Source organism: Schistocerca piceifrons, chromosome 1 (assembly GCF_021461385.2).
Source record: "Schistocerca piceifrons isolate TAMUIC-IGC-003096 chromosome 1, iqSchPice1.1, whole genome shotgun sequence".
NCBI lineage: Eukaryota > Metazoa > Arthropoda > Insecta > Orthoptera > Acrididae > Schistocerca > Schistocerca piceifrons.
This window is the reverse complement of record NC_060138.1, coordinates 29,492,262-29,517,675: the sequence shown is the minus strand read 5'-3', so window position 1 is coordinate 29,517,675 and position 25,414 is coordinate 29,492,262. Positions and strand designations below refer to the sequence as shown.

At 43.4% G+C, this 25,414-nt stretch overlaps 1 protein-coding gene across 1 annotated transcript in view; it reads left to right on the top strand.

Moving 5' to 3' along the window:
- Positions 1–25,414, top strand: part of LOC124783127 (protein flightless-1) — a 183,289-nt gene that overhangs the window by 77,605 nt on the left and 80,270 nt on the right. The window contains exon 10 of the mRNA XM_047253997.1: positions 9,209–9,455. Coding sequence (XP_047109953.1) covers positions 9,209–9,455 — 247 coding nt within the window. The remainder of the gene's footprint in view (positions 1–9,208; positions 9,456–25,414) is intronic.

The window sequence follows — 25,414 nt, the reverse complement described above, 5'->3', positions numbered from 1 at the left end:
CGTTGCGGCAGCCACGAGTGCTGTACAGTTCCACTACATTGGGTGCAGCCTGTATACTAGTGTTTTCAGTACCCCATTCCTCTGTGAAGGGTGGTGGCAATGGTCTGCTTGCAAATACAGGTGAATGTGTGTTTTCTTCCAGTACACACGATGGCCTGGGGTACCGTATGCTCCTCTTAATCGTGACGTCCAGCAATAGTAGTCTTCCTTGTTCTTTGGTCTACATAGTGTGTGACGCCAGGGCCTCATCCTCAAAGTGTTTCGTATACAAATTTGCAGCGACTGCCAATTGTGAATCTTTCCGTGTGTTCACAGTATTCCCCATTAAATAGAAAATGGATGGTGGTAAGGACATGCCTGAAAAGGTCAGTGATCTTCCCATTGAATTTCTGACCAAAGAGCTCTAGAGATGCTTGTAGAGGCACTTTGGTGAGCAGCAAACCGGTGTCAGAGCTCACCATATCTGAGTCCTTCAGCCTAATGTTGTTGAGGCATTTCACAAAATATACAGAATTGCAGATGGGATGTGGGCATTTATCCACATCAGGGCTTAGTATTTCTGACAAGTATTTTGCCACCAAATATGTTGGAGTCGTGATGTTTTTGACAGTGGGGTGTATCGGCACTCGCATCTTTGTGGACCTTGGGGAGTCCATAAAGTCGTGGTGGTACAGACCTTTGTGCTAACAATTTCTTGATGACCACCTCTGATAACTCTGAGTCCTGAGTCCTTTACAAGTGCCCTGTCTTGTTCTCCACCTTCTTGGTGGGATCAGCATTTATTGTCCTTTAGGTGTCATCATCTATCAGACCCAGCATCTTCTCAGTGTAGCCCTTGTGGGAGAGAACAAAAGTAGTGTTGCATTTGTCAGCAGGTAAGATAACAATCTCAGATCGCTCTCTTGTGTCCCGAATATCCACTCTCTCTCTGCTGGTAATGTTTGACTTTTTAGTCGTAGTTCTTGTCAGAATGCAAGTTTCGTGATATACTTCTTCGGCTGTTTCTGGTGGTGGTTGCACTGCAGCTTGTTCAACTGTGATGATGATGTCCATGACTGGTGTGAACTTATGGGTGGGAGAAAAGTTAAATCTCCTCTTCAGAACTGAAACTGTATCACCTCTCAGCTGCATGTTGTCAGATAGATAATAGCTGATTTAGGGGGGGGAATTTACATCAGCGACATACACCCAGCAGCTCAGTTCATCAACACACCTCACACCCAACAATGACATGTCTGACCATTGAAATATTGTGCCCGTTGGACACTATGAACTGGTAGTACACCCGTGGGCTGTTTGTCAGTAGAAAATGGAGAATTACATTTATAGAATTTTTTAGTTATGGTGAAAATAAAGTTGAGAAGATCATTAAAACATGTTACTACTTTTATTATTATCATTATTTTTGCTATCTGTATGTTACCAATAATAATTTTCTTGAAAGAAGACATGAAGTTACTAAATGTCGTCATTAGCCCTTCGTCCATTGATGAGTGTTCTGACCTCATTTCTGAAGTAATTTTATCTAAACTAAATGTCTTCACCACTGTGGTTCTGCTTTAGATTTTGCCTTGTGAGATCATCTCTTCAAAATGATTCCCCACTTTTCTCAAAATGTGCCCAAACAACTGGAAGTATCTTTGGCTGACATGGGAAGATAAAAATCTTGTGATGCTTAGTTTCTTTATAATGGAAGCATTGGTTCTTTGTGCTGTCCTTGGTACACGTAACATCTGCAGCCAAAAACACATCTTGAAGGCATCAATTCAACTCTTGTCCTTAGCTTTCATGGTCCAGGTCTCACAGTTGTACAAGAACAAAGGGAACACTAGTGATTCCGCCAAGCACGTTTTGTTGTTTTTGATATTGCCTGTTTCTGCCACATCGTAGTGAGCTTAACCATTTCTACTCACCCATGGCTGATTTCTCATTTTATTTCCTTATCATACTTCCACCGTTATGTGTTTGAGTTTGGGTCTTATTCTTTCTCCAAACTCTTTGAGATAATTTTATCTGTAATATGAACCTGTCTTATTCTTATCTTCTTGAACAATTTCAGTTTCATCCACATTTTCGTGGATAGCATTGTGTGGTCACTGCCATAGACTGCACCAGGATAGATCTCCCAATCTGGGAGTATGCTAATGTTTCCTCACCAAAATGAAATCATCTGATTTCTAATGCTATCACCAGGAGAAATCCATGTTTAGTGATGTGAATATTACAGAAAATAAATTGTTACTGCACTAACCACTCTCCACATTCATTCCTCATGCCCAAACTGTAAAACCCAACCACAAGACCCATGTGTCCATCATTTGTAGTCTCACCTGTGGATGGTTTAGACTGATCTCTGCATTCCGAAGATTCTCTCAGCGTTGTCCCCATCAGAGACTGAACTGAGTAACTTACTCTGGAATCTGATTAAAGACTGAGTACAGTCATAAGATTGTCTTGAAAAATATCAGTGATGTGTTCCCGTTCCCTTCCTTTATTTAAATATGGCCACTCCTAATGTGGAGTCAAAAGCCTTTTATAGATGCACTTCTTCAGTACAGACTACAGGTTTGTCTCTTCTATCACTGGCACCATACCTTCCCAGTCACAGATACGACTGATGTCTTCACAGTGACCCAGGCAAGGGACCCTCAGACAGGATGCTACCATCCAGTGCCAGATGTACCTCAGTTTATTTAACAAGGTTTAAACTCCTCCCACTAATCTTTCCTCATTATTTACAAGATGATACCTCAGGTTTGTGACCAATAACAGCAGATCTATGAATAGGAGTGCACAAATTCATAAGTACAGTACAAGACACAGAAGAGACTTAAATACGGTCAGCAGGATGCTGACATTGCAGCAAATAGCTCATATATCAGGGGAGTGATATGTAATTATTAACTGCCAAATGAACTCATACCATTGTTTTGGACTAATGTTAAAATGAGCTCAAACAATTGCTTGTGTTAAAATGAACATATGTCATGGAATTAGAATGAATTTGCCCTGGAAACGTGATGATAAACATCCTCAAATGATAAATATCATGTACTGTTGTAGTACAGAACTTGAAGTGTATGACTTTGGCATGCAAATACCATACATATCACAGCATGTCGTTTGCACATAACAATGCGTGTCAGGAGCAGAAAATTAAATTTGCAGTAGAATATAAAACTTTTCTGTGGATGGTAGACTTGACAGGGATGCTTATCTACATGGAAATTATTTTTACTTCACATATTTTCTTCTTCGTATTCTTGTGCACTTTTACAGATTAGGCCTGTCAGCCCGTTCTGTCCTCAGTTTCATTTTTTAACTGGTCATCCTGTGTGCCTCTTTCCTTTGTGTTTGTATGGTAAGGTAATCTGTCAAATCCCTGTTTCTTCCATTCATTCTACATTTTCCTCCCAGTTTTGTATGCGTTCTTCTATTTTGTCATTTGCTGTAAAAATAATCAGCTCTTGTCTAACGTTTTCATTAGGAATCATGTCCACCCTATAGTAGACTTTGACTGCTGATAAACATTCCATTTCATCCACCTAAACATGGCTGGAATCTTTTCTCTCCATAACCCAGGATTCAGTGCCTTACAATAGAACATGTGTAGCTTTTATCCCAGAATTTAATTTTTGTGTCTCTTCATATATTTTTTAATGTTCTGCTTATAGTGGCGCACAAAATTTATATCTCTGGAATTTAATATCTGCATCCTTATCTTCTGCTTCTACATCTGCATCTATTCTATGTGAACCATCATGAAGTGCATGGCAGAGAATACATCCAGTTGTACCAGTTATTAGAGTTTCTTCATGTACCATTCATACACGGAGTGCAGGAGTGTACATATTGTAATTGTTCTAATCTTGGCCTTACAATCCCTGTGTGAGTCCTATATAGGGAGTTAAAGTATATTCCTAGAGGCATCCTTTGAAGCCAGTTCTTGAAACTTTGTTCGAAAACTTTCTCGGCGTAGTTTACGCCTGTCTTCAGGAATCTGCAAGTTCAGTTTCATCAGAATTTCCGTGACACTCCCATATGTCAAAGAAAGCTATTACCATTGATGCTACACTTCTCTGTATATGTTTAGTATCCTCTGTTAGTCCTGTTTGATGTGTGTTCTACACACTTGAGCAATACTCTAGAATGGGTCACACAAGTGATTCGTAAGCAATTTCCTTTGTAGACTCATTGCGTTTTCCCAGTATTCTACTGATAAGCCAAAGCGTACTACGTGCTTTACCCATGACTAACCTTATGTGGTCATTCCATTTTATATCCAGGAATTTGTATGAGTTGGCCTACATTAACTGTGTCTCATTGACATTATAATCATAGGAACTATGTTTTTCTTTTTTCATTTTGTGAAGTGCACAATTTTACGTTTTTGAACATTTAAGACAAGTTACCCACCTTTGGATCACTTTGAAATCTTATCAATATCTGACTAAATATTTATGTAGCTTCTTTCAGACAGTACTTCGTTATAGATAACTGCATCATCTGCAAAAAATCTGAGGTTATTATTAATATTGTCTGTAAGGTCATTAATATACAATATGTACTTCAAGGGTCCCATCCAACACACTTCCCTGAGGCATACCTGAAGTTACTTTTACATCTGATGATTACACACTATCCATTCACACATGCTGTGTCCTCGCTATCAAAAGCTCCTCAATCCAGTCATAAATTTCACTAGAGATCCCATATGATTGTACTTTTGACAGAAAAAGCACTGGTGTGATACTGAGTCAAATGCTGTTTGGAAATACTGCATCTATGCAGGCATGACAACCAACAAGCTGTCTGTCCACATGAACGGCCACCAACAAACTGTGGCCAAAAAACAAGTGGACCACCCTGTTGCTGAATGCACTGCCAAACATGATATCCTTCATCTCAATGACTGCTTCACAGCCTGTGCCATATGGTTCCTTCCCAGCAACACCAGCTTTTCTGAATTGTGCAGGTGGGAACTTTCCCTGCAATGCATCCTACATTCCCTTAACCCTCCTGGCCTCAACCTTTGTTAGTCACTGTCCTCACCCATCCAGCCCCTTGCCTGTTCCCATTCCAGCACTACACAGCAGTCATTTCACCACCACATCCAATCTTTTAATTTCTTTTTATTTCTCTCCTTACCACTACTACACCCTAAACCCCCCCCCCCCCCCCCCCCCCCCCCCCCCGTCCCCCGCACCTTCTCTTCTGCCCTCTGTCTGAACTGCAACACGTGACTGTCCGCCATTCCCACCATACTATCCCTCCCCCTCCCCCTCCCCGTCACAGTCTCCTCCTTCCCCCCATCCAGTCGCCACTCCCATCATACACTGGTGTTGCTGCTCACCGTGTAGTTTAGCTCTCTGAGACTGCAGACATGTGTGCAAGTTGCGTTTGCATGAGTGTGTGTGTGTGTGTGTGTGTGTGTGTGTGTGTGTGTGTGTGTGGGGTGAGTTGCAATGTTCCTTCTCTGGTATTGTTACATTCCATACTGGATTTTCCACTGTTTGAAAAGCTGAAATTCTGTACTCTATTTTCAAATGTCCCTCGACATGGGAAACCTAGGAGAATTCCGCCACTTTATTCCTCATACCCTTGAAAAGATGAGTGAAATGGTTGATAATGTTAGTGTTGTTGATTGAAGCTCCAGGGCCCAGTGGAATCCCTATTAGATTCTATACTGAATTAGGGGCAGCCCCTACTTATAACTATAATCTTTCATAAATCCCTTGAACAAAAAATAGTGTCCAGTAGCTTGAAGAAAGCATATCACACCCATTTACAAGAATGGTAGTAGAAGTGATTCATGAAACTACTGCCCAACATCCTTGACATCAGTTTGTTGTAGAATCTTAGAACATAATCTAAGCTCAAACATAGTGAGATATCTCAAACAGAGTGACCTTCTCTGTGCCAGCCAGTATGAATTCCAGAAATATCAATCACATGAAACCCATCTCTCATGTTTCTTCCATTACATAAAGAAAGCTTTGGATCAAGGCAGTCAGATAGATGCAGTATTTCTTCATTTACAAAAAGAATTTGACTTGGTACCACATCTACACTTACTGTTAAAAGTACGAATATATGGGGTATCAAGTGATATTTGTGACTGGATTGAAGAGTTTTTGGTAGGAAAGACACAGAAGTTATGTTGGATGGAGGGTCATCATCAGATGTGAAGTAACTTCAGTTGTGTCCCAGAGAAGTGTGTTTGGTCCCTAGGTGTTCATGCAGTATATTGATGACATTGCAGACAATAGGAATCTCTCACTTTTTGCAGATGATGCAGTTACCTGTAATAAATTACTGTCTGAAAGAAGCTGCACAAATATTCAGTAAGATTTCAAAGTGGTGCAAAGAAGGGCAACTTGGTTTAAATGTTCAGAAATGTTAAATTATGCACTTCACAAAACAAAAAAAAGTATCCTATGACTGTAATATGAATGGTTCACAGTTGGAATTGGTCAACACATACAAGTACCTGGTTGTACTCATACAAGTACCTGGTTGTAACACTTTATCCTATGAAATGGGACGATCACATAGGCTCAGTTGTGGGTAAGGCAGGTGGTAGATTTTGGTTTGTAGGTAGAACACTGGGGAAGTGCAACCAGTCTACAAAGGAGATTGCTTACAAATCACTCATGCAGCTCATTCTATAATATTCCTAAATTGTGTAAAACGTGTACCAAATGGGTCTAACTGGGGATACTGAACATATACAGAGAAGGGTATCATGAACGATCACAGGTTTGTTTGACCTGTAGGAGAGTGTTAGAGTGATGCTGAAGAATCTGAACTGGCAGACTCTTGAAGATAGGTGGAAACTATCCCAAGAAAGTCTACTAACAAAGTTTCGAGAACTGCCTTGAAATGATGACTCTATGAATATACTACACTCCCCTACACATTGCTCACATAGAGATCATAAAGACAAGATTAGAATAATTACAGCATGCACAGAGGCATTCAAACAACCACTCTTCCTATGTCCCATACTTGAATGGAGTGGGAAGAAACCCTAATAATAGGTACAATGGGGTGTACTCTCTACCATGCACTTCTCAGTGGTTAGCAAGGTACAGATGTAGATTTAGATGTAGATTGTTACTTTCTAGGGATCCCAACCAGATAATCTGGGTGTGATGGAATTTTGTTAGCCATCTGGCAGTGTGTTGTAGAAAATAAGCTTCGTTGTTTGTTCAGTACATAATTAAACAGTGGAAACTTCAGGTAGGAAAAGATAGATTGCTACTTACCGTAAAGATAACAGGCTAAGTTGCACACAGGCACAATTAAAAGATGCTTACATGTAAGCTTTTGGCCACAGCCTTCGTCGGAAAATGGGAAACACACACCATTCATCCACACAAGCAAGCACACCTCGTGCACGTATAACCTCCAACTCTCGCAGCCTGGGCCACAACCCATCTGCTGGAGTTGGCAGTCACGTGTGTGTGAGGTGTGCTTGCTTGTGTTAATGAATGGCGTGTGTTTCACTTTTTCCATTGAAGGCTGTGGCCAAAAGCTTATGTGTAAGTGTCTTTTAATTGTGCCTGTGTGCAACTTAGTGTGCTATCTTTATGGTAAGTAGCACTGTGTCTTTTCCTACATTGTCAATATGTAGTTAGTTACACTAAGGTTTGTGAACAAGACCATCTATTCTGGTCCTACCCTCGAAAACTAAAGGATACTTGGCTATACTTCTGTGCATTACATAACTGTTACTTATATTTAGTGTCAGCTATCACACATTGTGATGTAATTTACTCTGTGGACTTCACTTATTATTTTTTTTTATTCCAGTCATTATTCATGTATTAGCACTGTGATTCTGAAACTGTTTTTAATGTACAAAAACATAGAAAGCAATAAAATTAACTTATTGTTTTTTCTTTCACAGCACAGTTGTGGTAGTAAAATTTTTGGTCTTTGTTAGCTTTAACTCTAAAAGATGACTCTAAGGTGACTTTAGTAGTTCTGAAACTTTGTCAGTTTTAGCAAACAGGTACAGATTTCTGCTCATCCTGCTTGCCAGATTATTTATGTACTGTATCTAGAAAATAATAGGGATCCTGTCAGTCGGCCTGGGGCACTCCTGATGAGACCCTTGTCTCTGATAAACACTCACCAACAAGGACAACAGACTGGATTCAGTTATTTAAGAAGTCTTCGAGCCAGTCACATATCCGTATGCTCATATCTTTGTTAACAGTCTGTGATGGGCTACCATGTCAGATGCATTTCAGAAATGTAGGAATATGGAATCTGGCTGCTGCCCTTATCCGTAGTTCGCAGTATAACACATGAGAAGAGGGAAAGCTGAGTTTCACACAAACAGTGCTATCTAAATCCATGCTGTAGATGGACAGAAGCTTCTCAGTCTCTAAGAAATTTATTGTATTCAAACCAGTATATGTTCTAGGATTCTGCAGCAAACTGATGTTAAGGATATTGGTCTGTAATTTTGTGGTCCATTCTTTCACCCTCCTTATATAAAGGAATCACTTGCACTTTTTTTGCACTGGGTGAGAGATTCACAATAAATGCAAGCTAAGTAAGGATCCAATGCTGTGGAGTACTCTTTGTAAAACCGAATTTAGATTCCATCAAGACCTGGTGACCTACCTGTTTTCAATTCTTTCAGTTATTCCTGTATGCCAGGTATGTTTATTACTAAGTCATCCACATGGGACCCTGTGTGATGGTCAAGTGATGTTATATTTGTATAATTCTCCTGCATGAATGATTTCTTAGACATGACAAGACTTGTTAGTGAGTGACTGGATGGAAGCCGTAGACCAACACAACAGACTCCCAAAAAATTTTGGGTTTTGCCGTCATGATCATGAGACAATTGAGTATATACAAGAGATAAATGAATTGTTGAGTGAGTTTGCGCATTGTTTCAATAGTGATGATTTTGATGTTGAGATGCCAAGCCTGAAATTATCTGTAGTTTTCGTTTGAGAGAAATTCACCCAGCTGCAATTTGTGAAGACTCAAATCCTTATCTTTAGAAAATACTTGATGCTCTTTCTGATACCAATGGTGCATGTACACTTGACAGTAGACATATTGTTTATCTTACTTACTTTCTTGTGAGCTTAGGTTTAATTTATGATTTAACTACTAGTAAATAAAATTTATTGATGTAAACTCTCAGATTTTCATGATGGTTGTCTTTTTTTTTTTCCAGACCTAAGCGCTGGGATGAAAGTCTTGAGAAACCACCTTTGGATTATTCTGAAATCTTTGATGAAGATGCTGGACAGATACCTGGCGTAACAATTTGGGAAATAGAAAATTTTCTTCCCAATCAAATTGAAGAAGCTGTGCATGGGAAGTTTTATGAAGGAGATTGTTACATTGTTCTTAAAACAATAATTGATGAGACTGGTTCTTTATCCTGGCAGATATATTTTTGGATTGGAGAAAAAGCAACAGTGAGTTTTTAGAGCTCTTACTGCTTTGGTAGATGTTCTAACAACATTCTTAAATATAAAAATGTGAAGTAGATGCAGACTTGTGACTGTCTGTATAACAACTTGTTCTCCACTGCAGTAGTTTACATAAATATCAGAAGCCATTTGCTTCAGTCAGTTCACCCTGACCAAAACTTCAATTTGGAAAAAAAAAGAATCGTACATCATCATGAATCACACCAATTGATTTAAAATTTAAGAGTCCATTAGTTCCAATAACAAAATTTCGTTTTGACCTTTAGGTTTCATAACATCTTGCTGGCATCAGTGAGTAGTTCTGTCAGGTGCTAGTAGTCTGCTGTAGTGTACCTCACTATTTGACAGTGCTGGACATTGGTCATAGTGAAATATTAAACAACCAGAAAGACATCTCCCAGGTTAAAAATTAAATCAATGTTGTATGGCTAACTGTTCATACAATAGCTACAAAAACCTCAATAATGTGCTCTGTAAATGTTTTGGCAGAGAGTATTGTCTGTACACATCTGTAACTCTGAAGCCCTGCCCCATACTGGCTTCTATCAGAACACGACAGGAAAGACAAGGTGATAGGCAGTTACCCATACTATTGCAAGGAATCGTAAAAATGAGTGATGACATAATAGCTATATAACGACCTTCAGGAAGTGAAATGTATGGTATTGTTGATAAGGCACCTGTAAAAGTAAGGGGGAACATTACCTTACCTTTTGGAACTAATGATTTCTTCATTGGACAGGAGAAATGGATATGTTGAGTAAGTTTACAAGGAAGGCAGGTCACTCATCCTAGGGTTTGCCCTTTTAACTTTCTCTAATATCTCTCTCTCCTACTTGATGAAGGAACTGTTACTCCTGAAAGCTGTGTTCCTTTCATATATGTCTTATCAGCAGCACTGTACATTTTGCAACATGAAGGTTAGGTTTTTTGAATGAATTTTCCTGTGACACGCTTACATATAGAATAATCATTAACAAGTCATCCAGTCTTTGTAAAATAATTGTGCATTAAAAAAAATCCTTCCCCATGAGTCACACACACATCATAGTGTGCTGGATTCAACTCCTAGTGCATACAGCTCTTCATAAGAACTGACTAAAGTCCTGCCAGCATAATTGCATGTAACATCTGAAATAGCCAGTAAAAGCAACCACATTGCTTACACTGTATTTTATCCTTTGATCTGTTGTACATTTATGCATAATGATATGTATGTGTCCCCTAGAATAATGTAAGGAAAGGGTAGATTGCAACTCTAAAGATGAAATGTGGAGTTGCACACAGGAACAACGAAAAGACAAGTTACACATTTAGCTTTTGACCAAAGCTTTCTTCAGAAAAGGAAAATGGCAGTTCGGATGGTAAATCATTTCTTGTGGACAACTCCTTCACTTTTGTAGATGAATTTTTATTTAAAAATTGGTAGCTTAGGAAAAACTAATATTTATGAGTAATATGACTGAAAAATAATGTGTTAATGTTAAAGCTGTCTTGTTCCACACTATTTTAATCAAAAAGTCGTTCAGATCATACAAGCAACATGTTGCTGACTCAATAACTAGATACCAACCTCATGTGTATTGTCACAAATTGTTGAACATACACTACTGGTCAAAAGTTTTCGATTGTCTGTGATGAGAACTATATCCTTTATTTCAGTTTTCAAACACTTCATACAAACTAAATAGACCAACCAAAAATGTTGTGTCTAGACAAGACAACCTAGACACAATGAGAGGAAACCGAAAGGCACGCGCTTAAACTCACACAGGCTGGCGTGAGGTCTGAAACAGGATACGTAATGAATGCTATAAAGAAAAGTACGTAGCTTCTGGAATACTTAACTTTAATCCATAATCGGTGTACATCGCTCTTGTACAGATATAATCTCCATTTCACTATACAATGGTAATGGCGCCTTGCTAGGTCGTAGCCAATGTAGCTGAAGGCTATGCTAACTATCGTCTCGGCAAATAAGAGCGTAATTGTCAGTGATCCATGGCTATCAACGTCGGCTGTACAACTGGGGCGAGTGCTAGGAAGACTCTCTAGACCTGCCGTGTGGTGGCGCTCGGTCTGCGATCACTGACAGTGGCGACACGCGGGTCTGACGTATACTACCGGACCGTGGCCGATTTAAAAGCTACCACCTAGCAAGTGTGGTGTCTGGCGGTGACACCACAAAAAATGTTTTCTCTCATCATCATGAAGTACAATACATTTTGGTTTAGACTTAGCCTCTTCATAGAAACCACCTGTTGCCCTTAGAAAGCTGTACAAACTCTTGGCATTCTGGACATTAGATTTTGTAGTGTTTTTGCAGATATTGCAGTCCAACACGTGTGTAAATTATTCCATAAATCTTCAACATTAGTGTTGTGACTCGCCGATCATTCAAAGTGCCGCCATGCAATTACACACGTCCTCTACATGTGGCGCTGTCTGCCAGCCATGCAGCAGCCGCGCCACCTAAGCGGCCAGCCAGCCAGCAGCCGCTAGACTTGGACTCAGGGCTCATTCGAATGTTACCGTGTTCACATGTCTTGCTTTGTCAACTTGCTCAGTGACTTATATGTGTTGTGTTGTTTTGAAATATATGTGTTCAACTTGACGTTACAACAATTGGCGACGAGGTAGTGGATTTTTCCTTTTCACCGTTGACCCACAAGTTTCCATGGCTACTGTCGAGCAACTATTGTAAGGTCTCATTGAACAGCAAACGCTTCTAACATCGGCAATTTGCGATTTCGTCGCGGCATCAAATGCGGGGCGTTTCTTGTTGTTGTCTGTTCCTCCTTTTCCTCCTTATGACGAGATGGTGGAAGACTGGTCTGATTACGAAAAACGTCTTCGACAGCACTTCGTGGCATTTCATGTCACGGACGAACAAAAATGTTTGTCTCTGTTCCTTTCATGGACTTCACCTCAAATGTATCGGTTGTTGTCGCAATTGGCTCCTTTGAAAGATCCTGCATCTTTGTCCTTTGCTGAAATGTGCTCACTTCTGTCTGTCTATTTTCAAAAGCAAACACATGTGGTAGCCTCTCATGTTGCCTTTTATCGTTGTCAAAAACAACCGCATCAAGCCTATCGCTCTTGGGCTGCTGAACTTCACGGCCTCCGTCGAAAGTGTCAATTTGCTACTGACGTACACAAAGAATCCAATGCCGATTCCATGGTACGGGATGCTATTATCCGGTCGGCACCCGACAAAGAAGTTTGGCAACGTGCCCTTCAGTTGGCAAATCCGACTCTAGATGAAGTCCTCTCCATCGCACAGTCTTTTGAAATTTCTTACCCCACTGGGACGCAAATAGAGGCGTGGGGTGACGTCGGGGAAATACAACCTCTGCGCGCTGTTGACACGTGCGGTGCATCCCCGCCGGTCGACGCGGCCGCAGTATGCTCCCACGTGCAGTCTCGGCCTAACCGTAAACAACCCTCTAAGAAACTGCAGCGAAACCCCCGGCAACGTCCTTCATGTCCGTGGTGTTTTACGCAACATTCATGGGAGGATTGTCCCCAACATTGGGCTGTGTGTCACAACTGCAAAAAGAAAGGTCATGTGTCTGCCGTTTGCAAATCCGACCGCATACATGATGTTCATGACCGTGACGCTGATTCTGCTTCTGTGTTGTCTGTCAATTGCACTTCTCCCTTCCAGGGAAGTTATTCCTCACTGTCCAAATCCTTGGTCGGGATGTTCGCATGTAGGTGGATACTGGTTCTGCTGCCACTATAATTAATTCTCAGATGTATCTTCAGTTGGGTTCTCCACTCCTATCACCTGTCACTCGGCAATTACGGATGTACAATAAACAGAACATTTCTCTCTTGGGACAATTTAATGCTGGGGTATCTTACAAATCCGTCGTTCGCACTGTTCCCATATTTGTGGTCGACCAGAGTAATGCAGAGAATCTTTTTGGTTTCGATGCCTTACGTGTTTTTGTATTCTCCATAGATGACTCTGTCAATATCGTCTCTGATGCTATTCCTTATCCTCAATTGGATTCCTTATCGACGACATTTTCGTCCCTTTTCTCTCCTGGGTTAGGCCGTGCAAATGATTTTGAAGCCCATATCACGCTGAAACCCACTGCTCAGCCTAAGTTTTTTCGGGCTCGACCCATTCCTGTGGCCCTTCGTGATCGGGTAAAATGGGAGCTGGATCATCTCACTGCTTCAGGGGTCGTGCTTCCTGTCACTTCCAGTGAGTGGTCCTCTCCTGTCGTCGTCGTTGCTAAGCCCAATGGTGATAATCGTCTCTGTGGCGATTTTAAAGCCACTGTAAACGCACAATGCCTCATCGACACTTACCCTATGCCCCGACCTGAAGAAATGTTCACTAAACTTGCGGGAGGCTAGTATTTTTCTAAAATTGACCTGTCAGAAGCTTATCATCAACTTCCTCTTGACGCTGCTTCCCGGCAGTTTCTGGTTCTTAACACGCCTTTCGGCCTCTATCAATACCAACGCTTACCCTTCGGGGTTGCTAGCGCCCCTGCTCTCTTTCAGCAATTCTTGGAACAATTATTGCTCCCTGTCCCTGGTTGTATCAATTACATGGACGACATTGTTGTCACTGGCTCCACCACTGAAGAACATCTTCAGAACCTCCGCACACTTTTTCATGTCTTACAGACTGCCGGTCTTAACTGTAATTTTCAGAAATCACAATTTTTTCAGGCATCTATCACGTACTTGGGGTTTCTACACTCTCGGGATGGTATTCATCCGCTTCAGCAAACTGTCGCTGCGATCAATACCCTTCCTCGCCCTACATCTGTTAAGGAACTGCAGGCCTTCTTGGGGAAAATAGCATACTATTACAAGTTTTTACCGTCTGCGGCTTCGGTGGCTCAGCCGTTGCATCGCCTGTTGCATAAAAACGTGCCTTTTCACTGGTCTGCGTCATGCGATGCGGCTTTCCAGAAATTGAAGACTATGCTGAAACAGGCCCCGTGCCTGGCTACTTACCGACCTGGCCAACATCTTGTTCTTGCCACAGGCGCCTCTCAATACGGGGTCGGTGTAGTCCTTGCGCACCATTTTTCTGACGGCTCTGAACAACCCATTGCTTAAGCCTCCAAAACGCTCACGGATGCCTAACAAAAGTATTCTCAAATTTAAAAAGAAGCCTTGGCCATTATTTGTGCTCTTCATAAGTTTGGTGTTTTTCTCTATGGCTCAAAATTTCATCTTGTTACGGATCACAAACCACTTGTTTCCTTGTTTCATCCATCAACGTCACTTCCCGACAAGGCTGCACACCGCCTCAGGCGTTGGGGTCTTTACTTGTCTCATTTCAATTATGAGATTCATTTCCGGCCGACGGCTCAACATGAGAATGGTGATGCACTGCCTCGCCTTCCCATGGATTCTGATCTGGCATTCGATAGGGACGAACTTTTGTGTTTCCACCTGGATGTTGCCGAGCAGCGGGTTGTGGACGGGTTCCCCATCACTGGGGACAGGCCAGCGGCTGCTACGGGTTCTTACCCTACCCTCTCCCGAGTTTTACGCTTTATTCAGAATGGTTGCCAGATCGCCCGTCCGCTTACACTTCTGATCCGTTGCAGAACTACTACGCTTTGCGCTACCGCCTCACGGCTAGGGATGGTGTTATCCTCCTTTCCACCCGACAGTGCTTCGCTGCGTGTTGTGGTACCTGCGTCTTTGCGTGCTTCGGTCTTGCGCCTCCTTCACCAAGGGCACTGAGGCGTCTCTTGTACAAAATCTCTGGCGCTCCGTCATGTGTACTGGCCTGGCATCAACTCTGAAATAGCACATATGGTCGCTGCCTGCGGCCCTTGTGCGCCGCAGGCCGCCGCCCCAAAGTCATCTTTGTCACCGTGGCCTTCGCCTGAGACGCCCTGGAAGCGCATTCATGTTGACTTCGCGGGGCCTTTTTTAGGTACTTATTGGCTCCTCGTAATTGGCACCTACTCTAACTTTCCTTTCATTGTCTGTTGCACGTCGCCTACCACTGCCCGCCTACCACTCACCCGCATTTTTTCTTTGGAAGGCCTTCCCTCTACTCTTGTTACTGATAATGGTCCGCAATTTGCCTCTTCCGAATTTGCGGATTTTTGTGCTCGTCATGGTGTTATGCATGTCATGGCCCTGCCGTTCCATCCACAATCAAATGGAGAGGTTGAACGACTGGCCCACACATTTAAGGCTCAGATGTGGAAACTCCTGACTTCTTCTGTTGCTGATGATGCACTTCTCCAGTTTCTGGCTTCTTACCGTTTCACCCCCATGGGCGACCACAGCCTGGCTGAGCTCTTACATGGCCGACAGCCCCGAACGCTACTTCATCTTCTGCAGTCTTCCACCTCACGGCCACGGGTACCTTCTGTTGTGACTTGACAAGACAGCCAAGCCACTATGAGATAGCCAAAAGGCACGCGTTAAAGCTCACGCAGGCTGGCGTGGGGTCTGGAACAGGTAAAGTAATTATACTAGCAAGAAAAGTGGGTAGCTTTTGGAATACTTAACTTTAATCCATAATTGGTGAACATCGGTCTGATGGTACATGCATCACAAGATAAATAGCAAATGATAATGGCGCCTTGCTAGTTCGTAGCAAGTGACGTAGCTGAAGTCTATGCTACCTATCGTCTCGGCAAATGAGAGCGTAATTTGTCAGTGAACCATCGCTAGCAAAGTCGGCTGTACAACTGGGGCGAGTGCTAGGAAGACTCTCTAGACCTGCCGTGTGGCGGCACTCGGTCTGCTATCACTGATAGTGGCGAAACGCGTGTCCGACGTATACTACCGGACTGCGGCCGATTTAAAGGCTACCACCTAGCAAGTGTGGTGTCTGGTGGTGACACCACATTCCTCCCCCGCAAATCGGCGTACGGTTGTGTTATAAGGTTTCCGCCCGCTGTGGGGAGGACCCCATGTTGACATATGCGACGAGGTGGGGAGCCTAACAACAGGCGAGGCTGTGCCACCAGCACCCTGCCATTCGGTCAGAGGGGAGCTAGGAAACGCCTGAAAACCTAGTCCAGGGTGCATGCCAACGTGCAGTGTATGCGCCCGTAAAGAGACTGGAGGGGCCGAAGGGTTTACCTCCATCTGGTCGGGGCACCCGACAGGCGAAGACGCTGTGTGGTCCGGAGCGGGCAAGGAGTCCATGGAGGAGGACAACGGGTCACGGGAAGCGATCGGCGGTGCATGACCCAGGGAGGCGCCCGGCGGTTGCAGCGATGCGTCCACTGCGGGCGTCGCCGGCGGGAGAACAGGCGGCGGCGGCGGCGGCGGCGGCGGTGGCAGTGCGTCGCCATGGGGCAAATGGGAAGGCATCGTCGGTAACACCTGGGGCTGAGGCGAGCCAGTAGATGGGTCCCCAGGGCGCTGACCGGACGGCACCTTCGCTGAAAGCAGACGGGGAGTGGCAGAACCCGTGCGACGACAGAGGCGCAGCTGATTGAGATGCCGACGCACCTCACCAGAGGCCACCAAAACCAGATACATAGCGCGGCTGAGGCAGTGAAGAATGCGTCCTGCGAGCCAACGCCGTGAACCTCGATAGTTGCGATAATAGACAACGTCGCGTGGGGCAAAAGCAGGTGTCTGCCGCAGCACAGGAACCTGATGCGACAGATGTAGCAAAGACATCAAGGTTCGATGAGGACGACCGTGGAGCAACTCAGCTGGCGAGCGACCATCTCGAGGCTGAGAGCGATATGTGGACAAAAAGAGCAATAACGCGTCCTCCCGAGAATGAGACTCTTTAAACTTCAACATCTGTGACTTGAAAGTCCTGACCAATCGTTCAGCGGCACCGTTTGACTGCGGCGAAAACGGCGCGGACGGCAGATGTTGAATACCATTGGCCTTGCAGAATGACTTAAATTCTGCGGACATGAATTGCGGGCCATGGTCGGAAACAATAGTCTGTGGAAGACCTTCAATGCAAAAGATAGCGGATAACCCTTGGATGGTGGCAGATGACATCGTGGAAGACATCCGGACAACAAAAGGAAAATTACTGAATGAATCGACAACAACCAACCATCGAGCATTCCAGAAGGGACCAGCAAAATCGATGTGTAAGCGTTGCCAAGGGGAAGTGGCTTTTGGCCATGCTAAGAATTTCTGCAGTGGTGCGGATTGTTGTTCGGCACACTCCATGCAAGAAGAGCACATTTTCGTAATCGCAGCATCGATTCCGAAATCCGATGCATCCACCATCAACAAAATGGGTTTCTGGGGATTGAACGGCGTAAGGCAAGTATTGGAAAGCAACGCCGATTTCAACTGGCGAAAGGCGCGTTCGCATTCCGTCGTCCAGACGAACGGAACACCTTTAAGGCGTAAGCGATGACGCGGAGCTGAAATGAAAGAGGCGTGGTGCACATAGCGATGATAATAATTTACTTTTCCCAGCACACTCTGTAGCTGCTTCAAATTCTGCGGCGAAGGCAAGTCTTGTATGGCACGGAGGTGCTCTGGACTGGGATGTATGCCTTGGGCATTGAGGACATGGCCCAGATAGGGTAAGTCCCGAGCAAAAAAAACACACGTTTGTCCTCCGCAAGCAAAGACCATTTTGTCGCAAGACCTGAAATAATGTTCTGAGATTGGCTAAATGTTCTTCTTCCGTCTTTCCGGAAATCACAATATCGTCCAGATAGTTTGCTGCAGTAGGGACCGACGCACAAACAGTTTGTAGATATTGCTGAAACAGTGCAGGAGCGGATGCACACCCGAATGGCAGTCGTTTGAATCGATACAAACCCAGATGCGTGTTAACCACCAAAACGCGCTGGGATTCTTCGTCCACCGGTATTTGCTAGTACGCATCTGCTAGGTCCAACTTCGAAAAATATTTACCCGGGCACAGTTTGTCAAAAAGATCTTCCGGGCGGGGTAAAGGAAAAGTTGCAATCACTGGTTGTGGATTCACTGTTGCCTTGAAGTCCACACAAAGCCTCAATTTCCCGGAAGGTTTTTGCAAAATTACTAAGGGTGATGCCCAGAGAGAAGCCTGCACACGTTCAATCACACCTTGTGATTCCAAATCGTGCAATGTTCTTGCGACCTCATCACGCAATGCGTGGGGAACATTGCGCGCTCTGAAAAATTTCGGTTGCGCGTTTACTTTCAGTTCCAAATGTGCTTTATAGTTCGTAGCGCAACCAAGGCCCGGTGCAAAAATGTCTGCAAACTCTTCACATAGACGAGAAACACTGTCTGAAGGCACAGTCTGGTTCACCGATAGGACCTGATTGACTATAGACAAGTTAAACAACTGAAATAAATCTAAACCAAACAAGTTCACTGCAGAAGAAGAACGAAGGACGTACAATGACACAAGTTTTGTTTGTCCCTTGTATGTTGCAAGAAGGCTGCACTGTCCTAACACAGGGATTGCTTGTCCTGAATAACTACTTAACTGAACATTTGTGGCACGCAACGGAGGGGTGCCCAGCTGTTTGTACATGTCTTGATTGATCAAGGAAACTGCAGCTCCGGTATCAAGCTGGAATGGTATCACGTTGCCATTAATGTCCAAGTCTAAAAAAATTTTATTGTCCTGCTGACGACAAGAGCGACTGTCTCGTGCAACGTGAACTGACACTGATACAGAATCACTTGCGACTTGACGGGATTTCCGGCGATGTCGCCGCGTACTATTTGTGGGACGAACACAGTCACTGTTAGAGAGAGTGGCACTGGGCAGAGTGGAATGAACTGCATGAATTTCCATGGGCGACGGTTCACGAGCCTGAGTATTCTTGGTTCGATTCCGATTCCGGCGCGAAGCAAAGGGCCTGGAATGGTTGTGAGTGTCCATTCTGAGCTTTTTCTGGCAAACACTTTGAACATGTCCTTTTTTATTACAGAAAAAGCGAATAGCCTGGCGTGACAGGCAATTCTCACGCCAATGTCTAGTAGCACACTGTGGGCATGATTTTATCACTGTATTTGCTGGCTAGCGCTGTACACGTGGCCGAGAGCCAGGCGGCAGCTGCGTGGACGGGCGCGAGGGCTGTTTACTGTTCCGTGCAGTGCGCCCGGCGGGCCGGTTAACGTGACACACGTCCGGTGAAGTTTCAAATGATTCCTGAGCAAAGTCAAGTGTGTCCTGCCGATCCAATATGTCCATCACTTGTTGAAGGGAGGGATTGACTAGCTTCAAAATCTGTTCCCTTATACGAACATCAGAAACATTCTGTGCAATTGCATCACGTACCATAGTATCGGAATAAGGAAGTCCACATTCACACTCAAAAGCACAATCCATAGTAAGGCCTTGCAAGGTTGCAACCCACTCCCTATTAGTCTGACCGGCCGTACGTTTTGTACGAAAGAAGGTATACCTTTTTGCAACTACATTGACTGATTCTTTGAAATATGCATCTAATGCAGACAAAATTTCGTCGTAGGACAGAGTTGCTACATCGCGTTGGGGAAATAAGTTCACTATCACATGGTACGTGGCCACACCGAGGCAAGAAAGGAGAAAAGGCTGCCGCTCATTACCTTGAATTCTGTAGGCAGTGAGATGGAATCCAAATTGGCGTGACCACTCCGTCCAGCTTTCCAGTGCAGCATCAAACGGACGAAAAGGTGGTGCGACAGCGTGTTGTGGCTGCGGTAGTGGTGGAGTGGCGGCTGCCGCCTCGTTTTGCATCGCACGTTGATCCTGGACGAGCTGTCCGAGGGCATCTAATAAGGCGTGTGTCTGCTGATTCTGCAAGCGATAAAATTCGGACAGTACATCTGGAGATTGTGGCGAAGCCATGACAAGTAAAGCAGGGAAATATCAGTATTGGTACAAACGCGAATTGGCTCGTCGCCAAACTGTTGTTACTTGACAAGACAGGCAAGCCACTATGAGATAGCCGAAAGGCACGCGTTAAAGCTCACGCAGGCCGGCGTGAGGTCTGGAACAGGTAAAGTAATTATACTAGCAAGGAAAGTGTGTAGCTTCTGGAATACTTAACTTTAATCCATAATTGGTGAACATCGGTCTGACAGTACATGCATCACAAGATAAATAGCAAATGATAATGGCGCCTTGCTAGGTCGTAGCAAATGACGTAGCTGAAGGCTATGCTAACTATCGTCTCGGTAAATGAGAGCGTAATTTGTCAGTGAACCATCGCTAGCAAAGTCGGCTGTACAACTGGGGCAAGTGCTAGGAAGACTCTCTAGACCTGCCGTGTGGCGGCGCTCGGTCTGCAATCACTGATAGTGGCGATACGCGGGTCCGACGTATATTACCGGACCGCGGCCGATTTAAAAGCTACCACCTAGCAAGTGTGGTGTTTGGTAGTGACACCACACCTTCGCTTGGCTGGTTCACCGCTGACAACCTCGTCTGAGTACGGGGATATGGCAGGTGGCCAAAATGGAGTCCGAGCCGCATCTTAAACACCGTGGCTGACGCTTGTATGATATCCAGACGGACATGGGTGTTGCAGTGCGTCATTCGGACCAGCTTCTGTCTCATGTGCCGGCTACGTCTGTTCCGAATGTCGCTACACTACCTTCGGCTCTACCTGACGCTCGTCATCTCTCATTACTCACAACGCAGCCTTCTCACCGTCATCTCGGTGCCAGTACCATAATGGACGCCACCAGGAGACATGCCCATGCAGGAACCGGATGACCATCATCTGTCGGAGCCAATCTCCTCACCTCCTCCTCCTACGGATGCCGACACATCACGCATGTCTCCTGTCATATCAACTGGACTTGCCGCAACAGGCAGATTGGTGCATGGGGCCCCAGCAGATTCAACTCCTACGTCTCCTGTCATCTCAACCCGTTATCATCGGGGACACTTCCGTCCGTACGAGAAGCCGCCTCCTCGAGACTTTACGGCCAGTCAAACAACGCCTATGGACATTAGCAATCTACAGGCCACCTCCATCAAGACCAGTGCAAAAATTTCAAAGGGGGGAAAAGTGTTGTGACTCGCCGATCATTCAAAGTGCCGCCGCGCAATTACACACGTCCTCTACATGTGGCGCTGTCTGCCAGCCATGCAGCAGCCGCGCCACCTAAGCGGCCAGCCAGCCAGCGGCCGTTAGACTTGGATTCAGGGTTCATTCAAATGTTCTGTGTTCACATGTCTTGCTTTGTCAACTTGCTCAGTGACTTATATGTGTTGTGTCGTTTTGAAATATATGTGTTCAACTTGACGTTACAACAATTAGATGATCTCAAGTTTCTGATTTCCCTGCCAAGTGCATCCCATAAGAGTTCTGTGGGATTTAAGTCATGTTATTGACTTGGTCAAATATCATTCTTATGTTCCTCACATTTCTCGTTTCTATTGACCTATCCTCTGCATAATTTAGAAGCGTGTTTGGGATCATTGTCCTGCTGCAGAACAAACCCACTTGCAGTAAGTCTCTTTCAAGGTGGATTGCATTGTTGATCAGCATTCTCTGCTAGCATTTCTTCTTTAATGTTGCATTAATTTTCGGTAGATCACCGACTTTATCACCCACAAAACATCCCCACACCATGACTGACCTGCCATCGTGCTCCACCTTTGGCGTCACATGCTGACTCTTTGTACATTCTCCATGAAGTCGATGAACATACATTCAATGATGGCTTCCAAATTCTTCACACATAGATTTGTCCATGAAGAACACTGTGTACCATTGTTGTACACTTCAGTTTTTTTGTTTTTGTGCTCATTGTAACCATAGCAAAAGTTTTTTGACTGCTATACACTCCTTTAAATCTTATTCACGAAGACAGCGATGTACTGTTGAGACATAGATTGAAACTGCTCGCATACTATTTACTTAATCACATATTTCAGGCGCAGTATGAGTCTCTGACATTTATTCTGTGCGCATATGAACTGATCTTTCATTTATGGTTTTACTCAGGGTCTTACAGATTGTGAAACTTTTGCATTGGTACTAGTTTGCCTGAACCACTGCAATGTAGACGCTGCTCTAGATTGGGCTACATCAACTTTTGTTGCTGTTGCCAACTAGAATAGCTTTTGTGATGCAGAGCTACAGGTATAGCACATTTTTCAATTCCAGTCTCCTGCTTCTCTCTCCTTTGGAGGCTATACGGCTTGAACCTGTCGAGACATACTAACAACTTCTAGATGCACTCAGTGCACTGTAAACTAGCACAGACTGATTGCTGCATGGACAGCTGAAGGATTGAGACCTGATGAAATAGAATAGTCTTCTGTAAAGGCACACCAGTGTTTTTGTGGAAAGTCATCAGCACCCCTCTATGCAAACAACCAGCCAATTACATAACAAAGCTACCTAGTCTTTACATGTTTGTATTTGTTTTATTGAGTGGGGCTATGATAGAATATTCAAAACGAAAACCCTGTTTTAAGTACAAATCCATAATTGTCTTAGGTGATTGAAAACTTGTGACCGTAGTGTAGAGTGTTGCCAAGGCTTTCAGTTGCCAAACTTACATCAATTTCTTCTACAGTAGAAATTTTGTAAACTGTTTTAACAGCGTTTTCTTTTCAGTACACATACTGCATACTTCAGCTCCAGCATGGGTGAATGGAAAGAAAAGTCACATGGCAAGGCATCCTCATCTTTCTCCTTTTATTAAATTTCACACTTCTGTGCTTTTATGACTATTTGACTCTGTGTATCTCCATTTTCTTCTCTTGTAACAGGTGTCCATCACCAGAATTTCCATTTTCATGCATTACATTGTTTTTTATTTTTACAGTCACATTCTTTTCAATTCATTAACATCTGTCTACTTCCAGTTCTCTTATTGCTGCCCATCTCCCCCTTTTCCCTTCTAGTTTTTGTAACTGAGATAGCCTTTCTTAATATGTTTCTCTTTTAAATGTTCCTTCTTGCCATTATGTTTGTTTCTCATGGTCTATACAGTATCTCATTTTCTCATCCCCATTCTAGATTATACCTTGTCCCATGCAACTTAACTCTTGTCTTGGTTTTTCTAAACTGAATAAGCCAATTTCTGGGTGGTTCCTTTTTATAAGACTTGAGCAAATTACTTCCCAATTCTTCCACAGTCTGTGCTTATGCTCTGTTTAAATTTACGTCATCATTTTTGATGGATGTTAAATCTTAATCTTCCTAACGCCTACTTTGTTCTTACAGTTCTGTATTTCTCTCTGAAGTGTTGCAAGTTCTCAGTTGCTCCTTTCACCCTACACCCTTTGACTTTCTCATTCACTACGCACCTCACTGTTAAAATCATATATCTGATTATGGCTTTTACAGCCTTACTCACAGCCATGTAAGCATTTTCAGTGCTGTAATCAAGGGGAGATGAGCTGATGAGAGGTCTGCAAAGATGTAACCAGGATTTTGTCAAAGGCAGGGGGGTTCAGTTTGTTAAAAAGTATCTGACAAAGACTCATGTTTTTCATTTATTCTGAAAATCTGCATAAAGAACAATAAACCATTTTATTTGAAATTGATCTTGGAGTTTTTACCAAGTGGAAATATAATCTCTTGCTTAGAAGTGCTGTACATTGGCAAACCACTAAGAAGCAGTCGTGCTCCAATTTCTCTTTACTGTCCGAGGTCATTTTACATTCTTCTTCTTCTCAGTCTGGATTTGAGCTGAGGGAGTGATAAGGAACACATGAGAGCTAACATTTTGGGCACCATGATTATTACTGATAGAGCTTTTGGAATAAATAATCTCTGTTCGACAGAGAAGCTAGAATAATTTTTGATAGTGAAAACGCAAAGAATCTGTAATTATTTAACCTACATCTACATCTACATGGATACTCTGCAAATCACATTTTAGAGCCTGGCAGAGGGTTCATCGAACAACCTTCACAGTTCTCTGTATTTTCTATAGCGTGCGAAAATAATCAACACCTATATCTTTCTGTACAAGCTCTGATTTCCCTTATTTTATTGTGGTGATTGTTCCTCCCTATGAAGGTCAGTGTCAACAAAGTATTTTTGCATTCGGAGGAGAAAGTAGGTGATTGGAATTTCATGAGAAGATTCCGTCGCAACGAAAAACGTATTTCTTTTAATGATGCCCAGCCCAAATCCTGTATCATTTCAGTGACACTCTCTCCCATATTTCGCGATAATACAAAATGTGCTGCCTTTCTTTGATCTTTTTCATTGTACGCCATCAGTCCTATCTGGTAAGGATCCCACACTATGCAGCAGTATTCTAAAAGAGGATGGACAAGCGTAGTGTAGGCAGTCTCCTTAGTAGGTCTGTTACATTTTCTAAGTCTCCTGCCAATAAAAGCGCAGCCTTTGGTTAGCCTTCCCCACAACATTTTCTGTGTTCCTTCCAATTTAAGTTGTTCGTAAGTGTAATACCTAGGTATTTAGTTGAATTTACGCCTTTTAGATTAGACTGATTTATCGTGTAACCAAAGTTTAACGCATTCCTTTAAGCACTCATGTGGATGAACTCACACTTTTCGTTATTTAGGGTCAATTGCCACTTTTTGCACCATTCAGATATCTTTTCTAAATTGTTTTGCAGTTTGTTTTGATCTTCTGATGACTTTATTAGGCAATAAACGACAGCATCATCTGCAAACAACTGAAGACAGCTGCTCAAATTTTCTCCCAAATCATTTATATAGATAAGGAACAGCAAAGGGCCCATAACACTACCTTGGGGAATGCCAGAAATCACTTCTGTTTTACTCAATGACTTTCAATCAATTACTACAAACTGTGACCTCTCTCACAGGAAATCACAAATCCAGTCACATAACTGAGATGTTATTCTATAAGCACACAATTTCACTACGAGCTGCTTGTGTGGTACAGTGTCAAAAGCCTGCTGGAAATACGGAATCGAACTGAAATCCCTTGTCAATAGCACTCAACACTTCGTGTGAATAAAGAGCTAGTTGTGTTTCACAAGAACGATGGTTTTAACTTACTGGTATAACTTAGTACTCTGTTCTTGTTAATAAGCCTCACTGCTTCTTCTGAACCTGT